General features: G+C 37.6%; 1 protein-coding gene across 5 annotated transcripts in view; it reads right to left on the bottom strand.

Moving 5' to 3' along the window:
* KCNQ5 (potassium voltage-gated channel subfamily Q member 5) overlaps window positions 1-17,945 on the bottom strand; it is a gene marked incomplete at its 5' end in the record, with an annotated part of 344,629 nt that overhangs the window by 129,723 nt on the left and 196,961 nt on the right. For all 5 annotated transcript variants that reach the window (XM_081314439.1, XM_081314441.1, XM_081314443.1 and 2 more), the window contains one exon: window positions 6,275-6,365. In XM_081314439.1, coding sequence (XP_081170565.1) covers window positions 6,275-6,365 — 91 coding nt within the window. The remainder of the gene's footprint in view (window positions 1-6,274; window positions 6,366-17,945) is intronic.

Genomic DNA, 17,945 nt, shown 5'->3' with positions numbered 1-17,945 from the left:
AGGCAAAGACACAAGAAACAGCAGGATGTTCTTCCAATTGTCTCCCCACCCCCCCAACCAGGCTTAAGGCAACATTAACTGGCCCTGCAGCAGCTGATCTAAGAGCCAGCAAATATGTGGCTGCTAATGCTGATCTAAAGGTTTCCTGGGTCAGTCTTTCACAAGATGTGGAAAGGAAAGTTGTGGCTCCTTTCCACATCTTGGGATACTACTAAAAAGAGAGGCATTGGCATCTTATCTTTCTGGCCAGTGTCAAACGCTCCATTTTACTGCTTTTTTTTTCTTTTACAAAAATATGGCACCAAACTTGTTTTGTCCTCACATCTTTCTGTAAGTGTAGGTTTAATGTGCAGGTGCCCAGTACAGAAATTTGGGCAGATGTTGAATCCTATCTACCATTACATTCTACAACACCACAGCTTTGCTGATAATTGGGAACATACAATTTTGTTGGTTTACAGATCACATAGTCAGCTGGAACCACTCCCCAAATTGGTAAATTGATAGGATTGGTTTAAAAAAAAAGTAAATACTTAATATGATTAATCCCTTTATATTTAATATCATTACTCTTATATAAAAATGAGAATTCAGTAGCAATTTTTGGAAGAGCTCCTGAGGTGAATCGATGGATTTGTGGGAGACATGCAAGTTGTTCATACCCAGTCTATTTGAAGCAAGGGCTTAGGCTTACTCAGTAATCAGGATTTTATACTACTACAGGTGGTCCTCGACTTACAACAGTTCACTTAGTGACTGTTCAAAGTTACAACAGCACTGGAAAAAGTGACTTATAATCAACTTTCACACTTACAACTATTGCAACATCCCCATGATCATGTGATCAGAATTCAGACGCTTGGCAACTGACTCATATTTATGACGGTTGCTGTGTCCCAGGGTCATGTGATCCCCTATTGCCACCTTCTGACAAACAAAATCAATGGGGAAATCAGATTCACTTAACAACCTTCTTATTAATTTAATGACTGCAATGATGCACTTAACAACTGCAGCAAGAAAGGTCGTAAAGTGGGGCAAAATGCACTTAACAACTACTGTATTTTGCTTAACAACAGAAATTTTGGGCTCAACTGTGGTTGTAAGTCAAGGACTCCCTGTATATCAGTAGTGTATGTCAGATTCTGAACCACTAAATATTCATCTATTTGAAAATCATTATAGAAGCTCTCCTAGGCATTGGCACATAAAACCCAAAGGTTTTATCCTATTTACAGCAACCCAAGTAATACCTATTAAAAACATAATTTTAAAAAAGCAAATGCGCAATTAAAGGAACATGTAGTGCAATACTTAAAGCGGTGGGAGTGGCACACAGAAGGCCTGTCTGAATCTTCACTTGTTTTGAAGTACAGAAAAACTGAGCTTTTGGGCAGGGGCTTCAGAATTTTGGGGATCTTAATCAAGAGAAATATCCCACAAGGCTACCTACAGTAGTTTAGGTAATGTTTCAGTATGGCTGTTGTCACAAAGTCTAGCATTTCATAAGATTAGAATACAGATAATCTTTGACATATAGCCACAATTTGAACCAGAATTTCCTTGGCAAGCATGCAGTTGTTAAGTGGGTTGCACCAGTTTTTACGACCTTTTTTGGGGTCACATTTATTAAGTGAATTACTACAACTGCTGAGTGAATCATATGGCCATTGAGAGAATCTGAGTGCCTCAATTGACTTTGCTTGTCAGACTTCCACTGTAAAGACCGAAATACCCTTTTTTAAAACCAAAGACTCTGAACACATAAAAGAAAACCATAATTTCTACTAATAACCGAACCATCAGATCAGTTCTACACAGGTGGTTCTCGGTCAATGATGGCAATTGGGACTGGGATTTTCATCATTAAGTGATGTGGTCACTTAATCACTTGACTGTAGTACTTGACGACAGCAATCCTGGCAGTCCCTTTTACTGCTGTTAAGCAAAAGATCATAGGTCATTAGGGGGAAGCCTCCTTGCAACTTCCTGCTAGCTTCCCACAACCAAAGTTTGCAAGGAAGCTGACAGGAAGTTGCAAGTCCCAGGATGCTTGTGCGCAGGCTGGCAGGCAATTAAGTGGCTGCTACCAGGGAGCAAGAATATGCAGGTGGTCACAGTGGTCCTGAGTAAGCAATTTTGGGCAGAAAATGCCTGCTGCTGGGTGAGGGAGGGTGCACAGGTGATTGCAGCAATGCATATAAGTAATTTCAGGCCTAGGGGTTGTTCCTACTAAGTGAGGGAGGGTGCATGGATGGCTACAGCAGCATATGCAAGGTATTTTGTGGTGCTGAGTGGGGGAGGGTGCACAAGTGGCCAGTGGAGCCAGAATGACTCCTGATGGGCAAGGGAGACTTAACAAAGTTCTTTATGACCTTCTCTGCTGTTACTTGTTACTTGTGACCTTCCCTGTTGTCTTCTCTATTTATTTCATTTATTGGAAGCCAGCAAGGAAGGTCACAGATGACAATCATGTAAATGCGGGGCATTGCAAGCATCCTAAATGTGAGCTGGGTGGTTGTGCAATGACTGCAACTTCAAGATCCAACTGCAAGTACTACTCATTCAGTGCCATCACAACTTCAAATAGTCACCGAATGTCACAAAACAAGGATTACTGTTTAGTCCTTCACTCACATCTATTCTTGTTCCCAAAAACAATTTGACCACTGATACACAGAAGACGTTGCAAGGACGGTTCTTAAACATTTAAATCCCATGATTTGGATTTTTTTTTTGTAATAATTTTATTAAAGTTAAAAGATTAATAGAAACTCAGAAAAATATATAAAAAAAAGAAAACAAAAAGAAAAGTCCAAAGAACGAAAACAAATAAAATTTTAAAAAGGGAAAGAAAGATATATAAAAGATGACTCCTGAATAATTATAAACAATTTTCAGTTAACTTCTCTAGTATTTCAATAAAAAAATCTCTTCTTTCCATATTTCAATCCATATCAATTATCATATTGTAAAAAATACTGGGTTATTTTTAAATCTACCTGGCCATCCTAATTCCTCCATTCCTCAAAAAAAAAAAAAAGAAAAAAGAAAAAAAGACAAGAATTCTTGCTGCATTTGTTAGGCATGTTCATTGACCCAATTAATCTGTACTTGTGGGAACACGTTCCTCAAAAAACTACCCCCATATATTCAACCAGTTTAAACTGTTCCATCTTATTGCTAAGATACCTTATTCCACTGAATTGTTATCTATGCCTAAACATTGGTCTATTCTGAAATATTACAATCTTAGTCTTCACACACTGGAAGGCTCAGAAGTATAAATATGGCTAAAAATTTTAGCTTACTCAAATCCATATTTCAAGTGGGCTGTTTTTAACTTGCATAATATACTTGCAGCATTGTTTCTTGATGAATTGTATAAGCAAGGACTTCAAAATTACTTTGTTTCCCAGGGCTGGATTTTTTTTATTGTTTTGGAGAACTTAACATTTCCTGAAGCGTTTGAATATTCTAATTTATGACAAATAAGTTGCCATAGCTGCTTTTAAGTCTTATTTATGTGAAGTATCTAGCAAAACAAACTGTACCTCTGAAAATTAAGGGAGGGAATCTTCTTCAACAATATGGAACGGGCAGGAGAAAATAATAATGATTTTCTATGCTGTTGAGAATAATATTATCCATTTTATAACTGTTTTAAAAATAATTCTATCATTTGATAGATGAGAGAAGATAAGCTGCATGTATCCACAATAATTAGAAATTATGCCCTTAATTGGGAGAATAAAGTCTCTGAGAAATATTAGATTGTGCTAAACCTACTGGGACTAAAATTTAAAATTACAGGAATCTGGAGGTGTTGTCATAGTTGTTTTGGACAGAGGAGACTAGATGATGCAGGCACTACAGATGTTTTTGCTGTTATAACATCTGCCATATAAGATAATTTCTTCCTACTGTTCATCAAAGATTGCACATAGTATATCTTAGTAAGCAACCACTTCTACTACTGATAGGTTTGCCAAACTGGCTCTTATAACATGAGTAGGAGCATTAGGTATCACCCGGGGGGAAAAAAGAAGTCATACCCACACTGCCATAATAATAACAGGAGATTTTTTTACAATTTGCTCTTTTAAAATCTGTAATCTTAGAAATGCTATAATCTTGTGTAAGATTGTGGAATTTCTCAAAATATGAATGATGTGGTTACTGTAATACACCAACGAAAACCACTGTACTTTCAGACAAAATCTGAATGTGATGCACATAAATTCTGAAAATGGTGCAAAGGTTTATGTATGTTGTAATGTATTGGGGTTTTTGCTTGTACAGATTCACGTGTCTGTTTAAATGCTGCATTAACGGTTGCTCACTGGTGTGTATGTGTAATGGTTACTGACTAGGCCAGACTTGTTGTCTCCAGGGCTATCATTGGTAGATTTGGGGCAGGAATGGGCTCCTTCAAATCTATTGGTTGCCACCTAGAGGCCAACCGTATAAATAGCTGTGCAGCAGCTACTGTTTTGCTTCTGTTCCTGTTCCACTTCAATAAACCTTGTTCCTGTTTGAATGCCTGCGTCTCGTTCACTACAACCGAACCGAATATATAACATATGTATTTTAAACAAGGATAGGGTGTGAGATCCTTTTGTATTTTGTCTCCTGCTATTCCCCCTCTATTCCTATCCCTATCCCTATGTTTATTTTTCCAGTGTTCAGAAATCTGTTCCAAACCTCTATCCTTCTGTCTATCCACCCATTTCTTTTAACTTTGTTAACTGATCTCTTGCAATAATACATAAATATTAATATAAGAAATACCATACTTTGTGCTGTTTTATCAATTTTTTTCTTGTTAGGAATCCAAGCCTGGTGGGGAAAGATTGCAGTTTACATGAATCACACCAGTATTTTATTTATTTAGCCTGCCTATAATATATTGGGGTAGAAAACACTGTTCTATTAGTTTAAAGATAAAATATAATATAATAATATATATAAAAATCAGATGCTTCTTTTTATATTTAGATTCATACTCATTGCTCTCAATTCAACTTAGGAGTGATTTCAGACATTTGATTACTTTGGAATATTTTGCAAAAAATAACAAGGATTATATCAGTACTTTTAAAGCTGTTGACCAAAATATGAATAAAATACTCTTGACAATAAAAGATGAATATTAAAAAATGTAAATACATGAAAATGATTCTCAAATGAGAAGGAAAGATACTTATACAAAAAGGAGGGTTATTTATGTGAATTTCTTGGAGCAGAAAATATATTCATGACCTGGATATGTATCTTAACGCAAAGAATCCAATGTCAAGAGACAATTTCTTACAGCATTTTAAATAAAATTACAGTTCATACTTGGATAGATCTTCCTACTCTCTATCTTTGTAAATAGTCATTGGGTAACTCAACTGGGTATGACTAGTGTTCAAAGTTCAGATTTCAGTGAACATCTGGAATAGCTGAAGTGCTCAACTTGTTCAGTGAGCTTCATTTCCAATTTAAATATTTTTATCAGGCAGAATTACACTGCCTGCATTTTTCAAATTTTGTTTGGAGGAATAAGCAGGAACAAACTGGGAGGCCTGGGTAAGAAGTGGGAATTGATTCTGCTTATGAGCAGAAGTCTTTGGGCATAGCTTGTTAAATGTTGCAAAAGTGAGATACATAATCAGTTATTTCTGATTATTTGACACAACTCTTATGTTTTCTTCTCAAGCTGGTATTTTAACTATTTACTATTGGACTTACTCTTCAGTTTAAATATCACATTTTATTTATTTGATGCCACTTGCATAATATTTGTATGAATTTATCAGAAAATGTATCAGGGAATTTAATTGAGCAGGTCTTTGGATTTTAGAGAATTTTAGAGACTGAATTCCAACATAGATAAGACTTCTAATCATAAAAAAATATATCTAGATTTTCCTTTATCAGTCAAGTAGCAATGAAATCCTACCGTTTTTTAAGAACGTTTGAACAAAACAGAATTTCATTCTCATTTGGACTATCAGTTTATATAGCTCCCAAATAATTTGTTGGAAAAGAATTTTCATTTGTGATTGCTGATCCATTTGGGTTGCATAAATTGCACAGGTTTATTTATATACCTATAGCCCATTTACAATAATAAATTAAAAAAAAGAGATTCAATTTACAACCTTACATCCGTTTACTGGAAGCACCACTTCTTTGTAGGCATGAATAAAATTGCACTGTCAAGGAGATACATGCATATGTTGTATATGATATAGAATATTTACACGTGTTTATAAATTTTACTTACCAGAATGAAGAGGCAACTAGCGGCAAGCCATGTATGTTCAGGAATAGTAGAAAATACTGACAAAATCAAGCAACCAAACACAAGGAGAAAACTGTAAAACAAAAAAGTACAAAAATAGTTGAAGACAGTGAAAGCAAAAGGAGAACTACAAATAGCTCAACCATTCTGATCTCAGAATGATAACGATAATAAAAATTGCATGTTGCCCAACTTTCAAAAAAGAAATTGTACCCCACTGGAATAGATTATTAATGCCATTCAAAGGTATAAAATGATGTTCCTATTCTTTTAAAGATATGATAACACTGTGGAAAAGGGACAAACAATGGGAGTAAGTTGCCTTGCATGTGTGCACAATAACCATATTTATTTTATAAGGTTGCTTCATGATTTATTTTTTGTGACTTTTTCACAGAAAGCTCTTAAACAGATGATTGAAATAAAGCTTAAAGTCAACTATTTATTTATTTGCATTTTATCCTGCCTTTATTACTTTTTTATAATTAACTCAAGGAGGTAAGCATACCTGCTCCTATTTTCCCCACAAAAACAACCCTGTGAAATGGGTTGGGCTGAAAGAGATTGACTATCCCAAGGTCACCCAGTCAGCTTTCATGCTTAAGGCAGAACTTGAACTCATCATCTCGTGGCTTTGAGACCAGCACCTTAACCATTAAACCAAACTGGCTAGCTTAACACAGTGAACCTAATCCTGCTGGTTTGTAAGTCATTATTTAATGGAATAGTATTATGCATGAATAAACAGTTATAGTTTGTTCAACAAACCAAAATTAAAATGCAAAAGCAAAAACAAACAACAAACTAATGCAATGTGACATATAGCTATTGTTTTCTTGCTGACCATTAGCAGAATATTTGATTACTAAGAAAGGCAGTCATTAAAAGGGTTGGGGAAAAATAATAATGAATCCTGTTAGCAATCTTGTCCCATCTCAATCATCTAAATGGTGAAGTTCAGATCCATTCCTCTCCTTAATCATGGCAGAATTTATTAAGAGCTGTAGAGTTGGTGAAGCTCATAAACAACATTTTTTTCTTAGGCAAAAACCAAAACACACACATAAACAGTTAAAATCCAGAAAAATATGGGTGTTACGTTACCATGGACTACAGTATGAATTACTACACATTTGCTAATTTTCTAATTAATCTGGAAGTTCCTTCCTTAAAGTTTATTTGTACATACATAACCAAGGATCCATCATCCCATGGCAATATACAGTGGTTAACAATGGAAATGTCCAGATGCAGGATTTACTTCGGTAAATTTTTACTTCAGTAAAATCAGTGGTTTTTTGAGACTTTTTGCTGGAAGAGGGGAGTATGTATTAACAAGCCCATTATGCCACTATTCATGGCATTTAAGGTCTTCTATTCCTTTGGGGTTGCCCTAGTTTCATACTTTATCATAGTGAATTTAATCACATCTCGTTTGTGGTAACTACTAGGGTCAAGCAAAGTAGCATCGTGGCAGTTCTTTTACTCCTTTATTCCATACATCCCTTGCACAATGAAAATTAACTTTAAGTTCCGTGCTAACTCCTTCCTTTTAAAATGGGCTATTTTCAAACTTAGCGTTCACTGACAGTTTTGGTAATATAAGCCAGGAGGATTACATTTTCCATCACTTCTAGTTTCAGTGTGACTTGTTTATGTAAGTAAAATGAGAACTGACCAAAGCTATTATAATTTAAAAAAAATATTTGGATAAAAATTGCATGGAGCACAAGTGTCCCTTCATATAGAGCAGTTTGTAAATTTACAACCACAAATATGAATACTAAATGAGTTGTTCTTTAGACTTTATAGCTCTATGATTTCAGTAGCCAAAAGCTCATGGAACTGCTCGCATAAAGATTTAGTAGCATAATTAAGAAGAATAGATTTTAGTTAAGTTTTTCTTCAATTGGAAAATAAGATTGTGGCAACTGTAACTTCTGTCTTATTTGTTACACTTTAAGAAGGGAAGAATGAACTCCTGGTAGCTACTTGTTCCCAAATTAGAAATTCAAATTGTTTTAGTTCTGTGATGGATATGACACAGTTTGTCTGAACTGGCCTCTTTTATTTCTGTGAACTATAGGGAGTACGGGACAGAAGTACTCTTTCAAAGCCAAATCCTTTTACAGTTTTTAAAACATGAGGTTTTATTTTCTAGGGGAAAAGGTGCATAAAAGGTGCATTTTCTAGGGGAAAAGGTGCAGCCATAAAGAGAACATACTGGAGAGAACCTGGCATATGAAAAGAATTATTCACATGAAAGGAAAACCTCTTTAGTTAAACTGTTTAACAAATTTGGAGGTGGACTGCTTTCTTGTGTAAGTCTGTTGGGGAAGTCCCATAAACCGGAAAAGCTGCTTATAATCACCCCAAAAATGCAAACTTGGTTTGTTTTAACTGTAGAATAGGCCACAATATCTGAGCTTATCCTAGACACTAAGCTGGGAAGATAATCTATGATCTCAGGCCTTGAAAAGCATCCTCCTTTTTAAAAATTGAAATCCCTTCAAGTTGCTTTGCCAAATTTCAGTTTCTATTATTCTGAGGTAGGAAACACATGGCAGTTGTCTTGACACAGAGATTTAAAAAGTTCAACTCAGTGGTTCTGCTGGTCTATTGCCACCATGCGACAAGCTCCCAATCAGCTGATCAGCATACTAGGCATCACAAGTGATTCTCTGCCTTCAACCAGCTTGCTAAATTGTTATGTAGATGTTGTTTGTTTCTCTCTGCCTGATAATGGTTGATTTGTCAAGAGTGCCAGGCTTCCAGGAATTCTCTAGCTTTTTTGGATTTAGCTTGATCTAGGATGCTCACAGTTTGTCAGTTGAAACTATGATTATGTCTGTTCATCTGTTGTGTGATTAAGGAATTTTCATCATGTTTTCTGACGGCTGGTTGGTGTTTATTTTTTATATTGGCTGGATTGTAGTATTTTTATTTCTCGTTTCTAAATTTTAAACTCAAGAGTATGGAGTAGACCACGTACAAACACTTATAATAAATAAGCAACTTTAATTTAAAGTTTGGAGAAACTTAAAATAGGTCAAAACCACCTCAAAAATTTACAAGAAACCACATTTACTGAATGTGCAGGCAGAAATGGCTCTGCATCCACAATAATTTTTCCTGGGAATGGAAAAGAAAAAAAAGACCAGTACCTTGCTTTTCATCTCAGGAAGTGATATGACTTGAAGTGGCTCTAACTTTGTAGTCAAACAAAGGATCAAATTTTACTAAACACAACGTTTTCCCAAACATTTCTCATTCTGCAAACTCTCAACAATATAAAATGTATTGATATACAGGTGCAAGAGAGGAAGAAGTGGTGGAAGACTGTCAGTTAATTTGGGAATGAATATTTATTTTGCCTCTCCCAATTATATCAACAGTTCAAAAAACTCATTTAAAGGTATTTCAATCCTAATTTTTAAACCCCTCAATTCACCACTATTTTCTTAATAAGAGTAATGTTTTGGGAGAAACCAGATTTTTCCCCTATACCAGCCAATGTGAATTCAGGCTGAATAAAAGCCAACCAGCGATTACAAGGGGGCTGTTGTAGGGTGAAGCCTGCTCAAAGGTTCTAGAAGATAACATTTTAATTGGCCCTAGGGTGAGCCACATATGATAGAGCTAAGAAAATGACAGCTACTAGGAATATGCATAAACAGAAAATGTGTTCCTTTCCCCCCCACCCACCAAATTTTAACAATTTAAAGTGCACCCTCAGCCTTCACTTCTTCAAAAACAAGGGAATGTAGTGTACTTCAGCCTCCTCTGCATGGCTTATGTACCAGCTCCTTAATGGTTCTACCATCACCTATTCACCACCGCTGCCAAAGTAGCGGAGGAGCATTTCCTACTGGCTCACCCACTTTGATCTTCCCAGTGAACTGACTTCTCTTCCTTTCCCTCCCTCCTTTCTGCTGCCACAGCCAATCTTCTTGTGGCAAAAGAAGGAAGAAGTCTAGTCTTCAGTGGTGTTTATAACCAGCGGCATGGAGGACCTTCCTGATATCACAACATTTCTCCTTTCTTTTTCATTTTTGATTGTTCCCCTCTAATATCGTTACTTCATAAATTAGTACAATCAGCAACAAAACCAGCTGGCCTTGTATTTTTTCTGCTCTTACCTTCCTGAAGCATTTCTGTCTGGAACAATTGTGTTTCAGTTTTTATCGACAACAAAATAGCCCTATTTCATTCTATATACAGGTAGGGCGCACACTACCTGTTCTGTACCAGCCTACTACCGGCCCTGCAGAAAAGGCAGGGACAACCGCTTTACAAAACGGCAAGAGGCTGGAACTAAGCCTGCCAAATTTATTAACAGAAAACAGAGCAAACAGAGCAAACAGAGCAAACACGAACCATGAAACAGGAGCTATTCAAATGGTTGCCTTCAGCAAACCAGCCCTCCCACGCATTCCCCTTTTAAACAGTTCAGGGCGTGGCTTCTCTCTGCCTCCTTCCGAGGTGCCCCATTGCCTTCCTCTGTTTACTCCTGATTGACTGCCTCCTGCGTCGGACGTCCTTGAACAGGGCCAGCTGTGGGTCATCTTCATCCACGCTGTCAGGCTCACACAGCTGGGTCTGCGTCGTAACCAGATGAGAGGGGCCTGGCTGAGGGCTCTGCGGAGCCTCAAGGCTATCCTCAGCAAGCTCTCCAACACCCCCTCCTCCTTCTCTGAATCGTCCGACCCAACTGCCGAACCCACAGGCTGACCCTGAATCACAACACTACCTAATCTAGCTACTCCACACATAAGAACAGCTTGTGCACAAATTGTTTTCTATATCCCTAGTGACTAGGGAAGAAGATATCTTCCAATATATCAAGAGGTCCTTTAGTTGTTGTTGTTGTTAGCTGCGAAGTCGTGTCCAACCCATCGCGACCCTATGGACAACATTCCTCCAGGCCTTCCTGTCCTCTACCATCTTCTGGAGTCCATTTAAGCTCACGCCTACTGCTTCAGTGACTCCATCCAGCCACCTCATTCTCTGTCGTCCCCTTCTTCTATTGCCCTCGATCTTTCCCAGCATTAGGCTCTTCTCCAGTAAGTCCTTCCTTCTCATTAGGTGGCCAAAGTACTTGAGTTTTAGCTTCAGGATCTGGCCTTCTAAAGAGCAGTCAGGATTGATCTCCTCTAGGACTGACCGGTTTGATCGCCTTGCAGTCCAAGGGACTCGCAGGAGTCTTCTCCAGCACCACAGTTCAAAGGCCTCAATTCTTTGGCGCTCAGCCTTTCTTATGGTCCAACTTTCACTGCCATACGTTGCAACTGGGAAGACCATAGCCTTGACTATACGCACTTTTGTTGACAGGGTGATGTCTCTGCTTTTTAGTGTGCTGTCTAGATTTGCCATGGCTTTCCTCCCCAGGAGCAAGCGTCTTTTAATTTCTTGGCTACAGTCCCCATCTGCGGTGATCTTGGAGCCCAGGAAAATAAAATCTGTCACTACCTCCATTTCTTCCCCATCTATTTGCCAGGAATTGAGAGGGCCAGATGCCATGATCTTGGTTTTCTTAATGTTAAGTTTCAACCCAAGTTTTGCACTCTCCTTCTTCACCTGCAACAAGAGGCTCTTTAGTTCTTCTTCACTTTCTGCCATTAGAGTGGTATCATCTGCGTATCTTAGGTTGTTGATATTTCTTCCGGCAATCTTAATTCCAACTTTTGATTCATCTAGCCCTGCCTTTCTCATGATGTGCTCTGCATATAAGTTAAATAGGCAGGGCGACAGTATACAGCCTTGCCGGACTCCTTTCCCAATTTTGAACCAATCAGTGGTTCCGTGTCCAGTTCTCACTGTTGCTTCTTGACCCGCATATAGGTTTCTCAAGAGACAAATAAGATGGTCTGGTACTCCCATCTCTTTAAGAACTTGCCACAGTTTGTTATGATCCACACAATCAAAGGCTTTAGCATAGTCAATGAAGCAGAAGTAGATGTTTTTCTGGAACTCCCTAGCTTTCTCCATGATCCAGCGTATGTTGGCAATTTGATCTCTAGTTCCTCTGCCTCTTCGAAATCCTGCCTGCACTTCTGGTAGTTCTCGATCCACATACTGCTGAAGTCTAGCTTGTAGGATTTTAAGCATGACTTTACTAGCATGAGAAATGAGTGCAATGGTGCGATAGTTTGAACATTCTTTGGCACTGCCTTTCTTTGGAATTGGAATGTAAACTGATCTTTTCCAATCCTGTGGCCATTGTTGAGTTTTCCAAATTTGCTGGCAAATTGAGTGTAGCACTTTTACTGCATTGTCTTTTAAGATTTTGAATAGCTCAGCTGGAATACTGTCACTTCCACTAGCTTTGTTGTTGCTCAGCTTTTCTAAGGCCCACTTCACTTCACATTCTAGGATGTCTGGCTCGAGGTCAGTGACCACCTCATTGTGATTATCAGGGATGTTAAGCTCATTCTTGTATAGTTCTTCTGTGTAATTTTGCCACCTCTTCTTAATCTCTTCTGCCTCTGTTAGGTCCCTGCCATTTTGGTCCTTTATCATGCCCATTTTTGCATTAAACGTTCCCTTCATTTCTCCAATTTTCTTGAAAAGATCTCTGGTCCTCCCTATTCTATTATTTTCTTCTATTTCTTTGCACTGTTCATTTAAGAAGGCATTCTTATCTCTTCTAGCTATTCTCTGGAATTCTGCATTCAATTGGGTGTATCTTTCTTTTTCTCCCTTGCCTTTCGCTTCCCTCCTTTCCTCAGCTATTTGCAAAGCTTCCTCAGACAGCCATTTTGCTTTCTTGCATTTCTTTTTCTTTGGGATGGTTTTGGTTGCTACCTGTTGTACAATGTCGCGAACCTCTGTCCATAGTTCTTCAGGCACTCTGTCTATCAGATCTAATTCCTTAAATCTATTTGTCACCTCTACTGTATATTCAACAGGGATATGATTTAATTCATACCTGAGTGGCCTAGTGCTTTTCCCTACTTTCTTCAGTTTAAGCCTAAACTTTGCAAGGAGAAGCTCATGGTCTGAGCCACAGTCAGCTCCTGGTCTTGTTTTTACTGACTGTATAGAGCTTCTCCATCTTTGGCTGCAGAGCATATAGTCAATCTGATTTCTGTGTTGACCATCTGGTGATGTCCATGTGTAGAGCCGTCTCTTGGGTTGTTGGAAAAGAGTGTTTGCTATGACCATCGTATTCTCTTGACAGAATTCTATCAGCCTGTGCCCTGCTTCATTTTGCACTCCAAGGCCAAACTTGCCTGTTATTCCAGTTATCTTTTGGCTTCCTACTTTAGCATTCCAATCCCCCATGATGATAAGAACATCATTTTTTGGTGTTAGTTCTATAAGGTGCTGTAGTGCTTCATAGAACTGGTCAATTTCATCCTCTTCAGCACTGGTGGTTGGGGCATAGACCTGGACTACTGTGATATTGAATGGTTTGCCTTGGATTCGAACTGAGATCATTCTGTCATTTTGAGGATTGTATCCCAGTATTGCTTTTCCTACTCTTTTATTGACTATGAAGGCTACTCCATTTCTTCTGAAGGATTCTTGCCCACAGTAGTATACCTGATGGTCATCTGAATTAAATTCACCCATTCCTGTCCATTTTAGTTCGCTGATACCTAAGATGTCAATGTTCAGTCTTGTCATCTCTTGTTTGACCACGTCCAGTTTTCCTTGATTCATGGATCTTACATTCCAGGTTCCTATGGAGAAAAAATCTTTACAGCATCGGACTTTCCTTTCACCACCAGACATATCCACAGCTGAGCGTCCTTTCGGCTTTGGCCCAGTTGCTTCATTCTTTCTGGCGCTACTAGTACTAGCCCTCTGCTCTTCCCCAGTAGCATATTGGACACCTTCCGACCTGAGGGGCTCATCTTCCAGCGTCATATCGTTTTGCCTTTTGGTACTGTCCATAGGGTTTTCATGGCAAAGATACTGGAGTGGTTTGCCATTTCCTTCTCCAGTGGATCACGTTTTGTCAGAACTCTCTGCTATGACCTGTCCGTCTTGGGTGGCCCTGCACGGCATAGCTCATAGCTTCATTGAATTACGCAAGCCCCTTCGCCACGACAAGGCAGTAATCCATGAAGGGGGGTCCTTTAGTACGCATGAATAAAAGGCACTAGGAGGCCCTCTTCCAATCCTGCACACTTCCTGTAAGATTCAACCTGTAATGTTTCTCCAGTGATAACTTCTGAACTCTTTTATATACTTTCAATTTTGCTTCACTTATAATAAACATAGGTCAAACTATACTTCAATGCATTTCAATTAATGTATACAGGGCTTTTTTTGTCACAGAACGCTCAGAACGGAGTTCCGGCACCTTTTTTGGATGGAACCTTGTAGGGTAGGCAAGGCGGGTTGTATAACATATGTGAGTTCCGGCACCTTTTTCTTTTACAAAAAAAGCACTGAATGTATGTAATTGAATATTAATGCTGAACTCATTTTTAATCTCTTTCTTCAGAATGGCAGAGGTAGACATTATTGATTTCTTTCATCTCATTGGAAAAGGAAACCAGATGAAACAGACTCCTACGGCTTCTTGTAGAGTCAGAAAGGTTGCCTGTTCACTGAGAGAATAGGTTTTTCAGCAGAACGGTCTTTTCTTGCCCTGATTCTGAAATCTCTCACGAAGAGCTGGGTGACCTTTGAGAGCCAATCTGGGAGACCCGTAGAAGGAGCAGAGGAGAGCAAGCAAATGGAAATATGTGTAGTGTAGCAATCTGCTTGTATAACATTGTGTATGCTACTTTTACTATTTACAATGCTTTTTAATTGATATGTTATTGTTAAAAATATAAAATGAGAATTCGACTAGCCTAATAGCTGCTTTTAGCAATTGCATTAATGTATAATTTATATAATGTATAAAGTATACATTTATACTTCCCATATTACCTTACATTGGAGTTTTACACTCCTTGCTGCACAGTAGTTTTTATTTTATAAATTACCAAAATTTATGTTTTCCTAGATTTTCCTAAAAAGTTATGTTATTGTTAAGCAGGTTTACAGTTTATAAAATGTACTATTTTGACTATTTGGAGTGTTTCCAATCAGTTATTATTAATGCATTTATTTAATAATACAGATACTTAAGAAGAAAAGCACTGTTTTCTTTTTGAGATGGCAAAAATGTCACTAAACAACAGAAGCTAATGATAAAAATTAAATGTATTAATATACACCTCTTTATGTCTTTGTAGAATGGGACAATTAAGATTTTTGAAGCCAGCCAGCCCAAAGTAGCAAGCAACATTACTGAAAAGTTGATGTTTTGTAATTACGATATTGGTTTTGAGGAATGAATACAAGTGGAAAGTGAATATATTACGCAAGCTGAAGCATTAATATTCACATTTTGACACTATGTTTGACATCTATGGTGGATATTTATGTCAGAGTTTGGAACCAGGATGAGATGTTTGTCCTAATCCTATTTTTCTCATTTTAAATCTCCCAGAAAACAACAGATAAGCAGCCTTAAAGTCTATAAAAGGAAAGAAATGTAACTATTAAAGCAAACTGCCTGAGTTATAACAATGAGGGATTCTGAGAGATTATTCAAGCTACTAAAATTCGAGATCTCAAACAACTTAAATCATGGTGTCTTTAGCGCTTTCTGAACTTGGTTGTTTTCTTGCAGTAATTTCATTACCTAGCTAGGTAACATTTTCAATGCTAAAAGGGAGTGGGATTTGCTGTCTCTGTATATTCAGTACCTTCTCTGTCATTTTTGGTGAAGATGATGTTTTCTGTTCCTTGATTAGGCTGTTGTTCACTGCTTTATTGTTAGCCTGAATTGATAGATCCTTGGTTAGGGTACTGTTTACAGCTTGATTATTTGTCTGGTGTTGCTCTTGGTGCTAATTCCTGCTTATCTAGTGAGAAGTTCTGGTTGGGATGCTCAGTTGAAACTATGGTTACGTTTATCCATATCTTCATCGTATCTTCTGACAACTAGTTGGTGGTTCATGAATGCGCTTTGCTAGTGTCCTACCTGTTTATCCTGCATAACGGCTGTTACAGGCCTTACACCATATGGTGTAGATGAGCTACTACTTTGAAGGAGTTTAGTTGGTTTGTGGGCTATGGTGATGCCATGTGGTGGTAATAATCTGTTGGCTGTTTCTGAGATTTGTTTTATCTATGGCAGTGCTATTCTTTTCATAGCTTGCATTGGTTGAGTGGTCAGTTGTGTGGATATCTATCCACTGGAAGATGTTGTATTGGTAATCTGTTTCCTTTTTCTGATGTTCTGGGTTGCTAAAGTGTCTTTGTGTTTCTCTGAATGTTATTGAATGCTTCTCTTATTGAATGCTTCTCTTGTTAGAAGTTGGGTTGTTACTTTGGTATGGAAGCACTTGGTTAGTGTTGGTTGTGTATATCCATATATATCCACATAAGTAAAATTATATCCACAACTCCAATGATCTGAGATATCCCACTATAGGATATCTCTCTGTTTCCAAGTTAAATGACAAATCTTTCTATGATTATCTATATATAAATCATAACTTACAACTACTAAATTCTAAAACCATGTGTATCACAAAAGAATTTATGCATAACAGATTTTCCTTATGACAAAATTATTAGAAGATAGTTAAGTAACCTTTTTCATTAGAAGTCCCAATATTTTACAAAACTAGGAGATCTGGGTTCAAATATCTTTGTAACCCTTTTTATATGTCAACACTAAGAGCCCTGGATACACTGAATTCCATGAGTAATCTCAATTCCATGAATAATTAAACTGTAACTGCTTTCTCTATTTTCACAATCTCTCTCTCTCTCTCTCTCTCTCTCTCTCTCTCTCTCTCTCTCACACACACACACACACACACACACACACACACTCACTCATACAGACACACACACACACACACACACACAATTGTTTGATCACTTTCCAGTGAAAACATTTTCCAGAAATATAAACTTACCTTATAGTCACTAAGAGTTATTAATTATATTAGTACTTTAATGTTTTTGTCTTTCCCTGGAAAACTTGTTTCCACAAGGAAAATACTTCTCTGGATCATCTGTATTATTTCTTAGAAAAGAGTCTGCTAACTTCGTTCAAACGGAAAAAAATGTTTGCATTCATTTTTTCGTATACAGGAAAGCTTTTTATTCCTTATTAAAGTGCTTCTCAACAACTAATGTATTTATTACCATGACTTCCCTAGAAGACTTTTAAATTAGTTAATTTATTTCTTGAGAAATGTAAATTGGTGTAAAAGAGATTCAATGAACTCAATTTAAGGATCAGTGCTGTTGTTGCCATTGTAAAGAAGAATCATACAAGAGTAGATTACTTGCACTGCACATTGTTGGATTTATGCCTGGAGTTCCATGCTGTCTTTGGGAGTTCTCTATTATTTATGAAATGGTGCTAGCATTCAGAATAGAGTTTTGTCTTTGATATGCTTTGAATACTGGGCAAGAAAGATTTTGTTTTCTGAACCCTTTTGGGTGTATCTTATAGATTTTTGGCTGCTAACCACAAAAAGAATCTGTAATTCAGCCTATCATGTCGCAGTTTATAGAGATTCTCTGTTTTTACACATTAGCAAAGTACACCCTTCAATATCTAGTTGGCTATGCTGCACACATGAAAGAAATATACAAAAAATCGAAGTGTTGTTGAAGCACATCC

The sequence above is a fragment of the Vipera berus genome (assembly GCF_964194415.1).
Source record: "Vipera berus genome assembly, chromosome: 1".
Classification (NCBI taxonomy): Eukaryota; Metazoa; Chordata; class Lepidosauria; order Squamata; family Viperidae; genus Vipera; species Vipera berus.
Note: the sequence above shows the minus strand (reverse complement) of the source record. Positions and strands in the feature narration are given on the sequence as shown.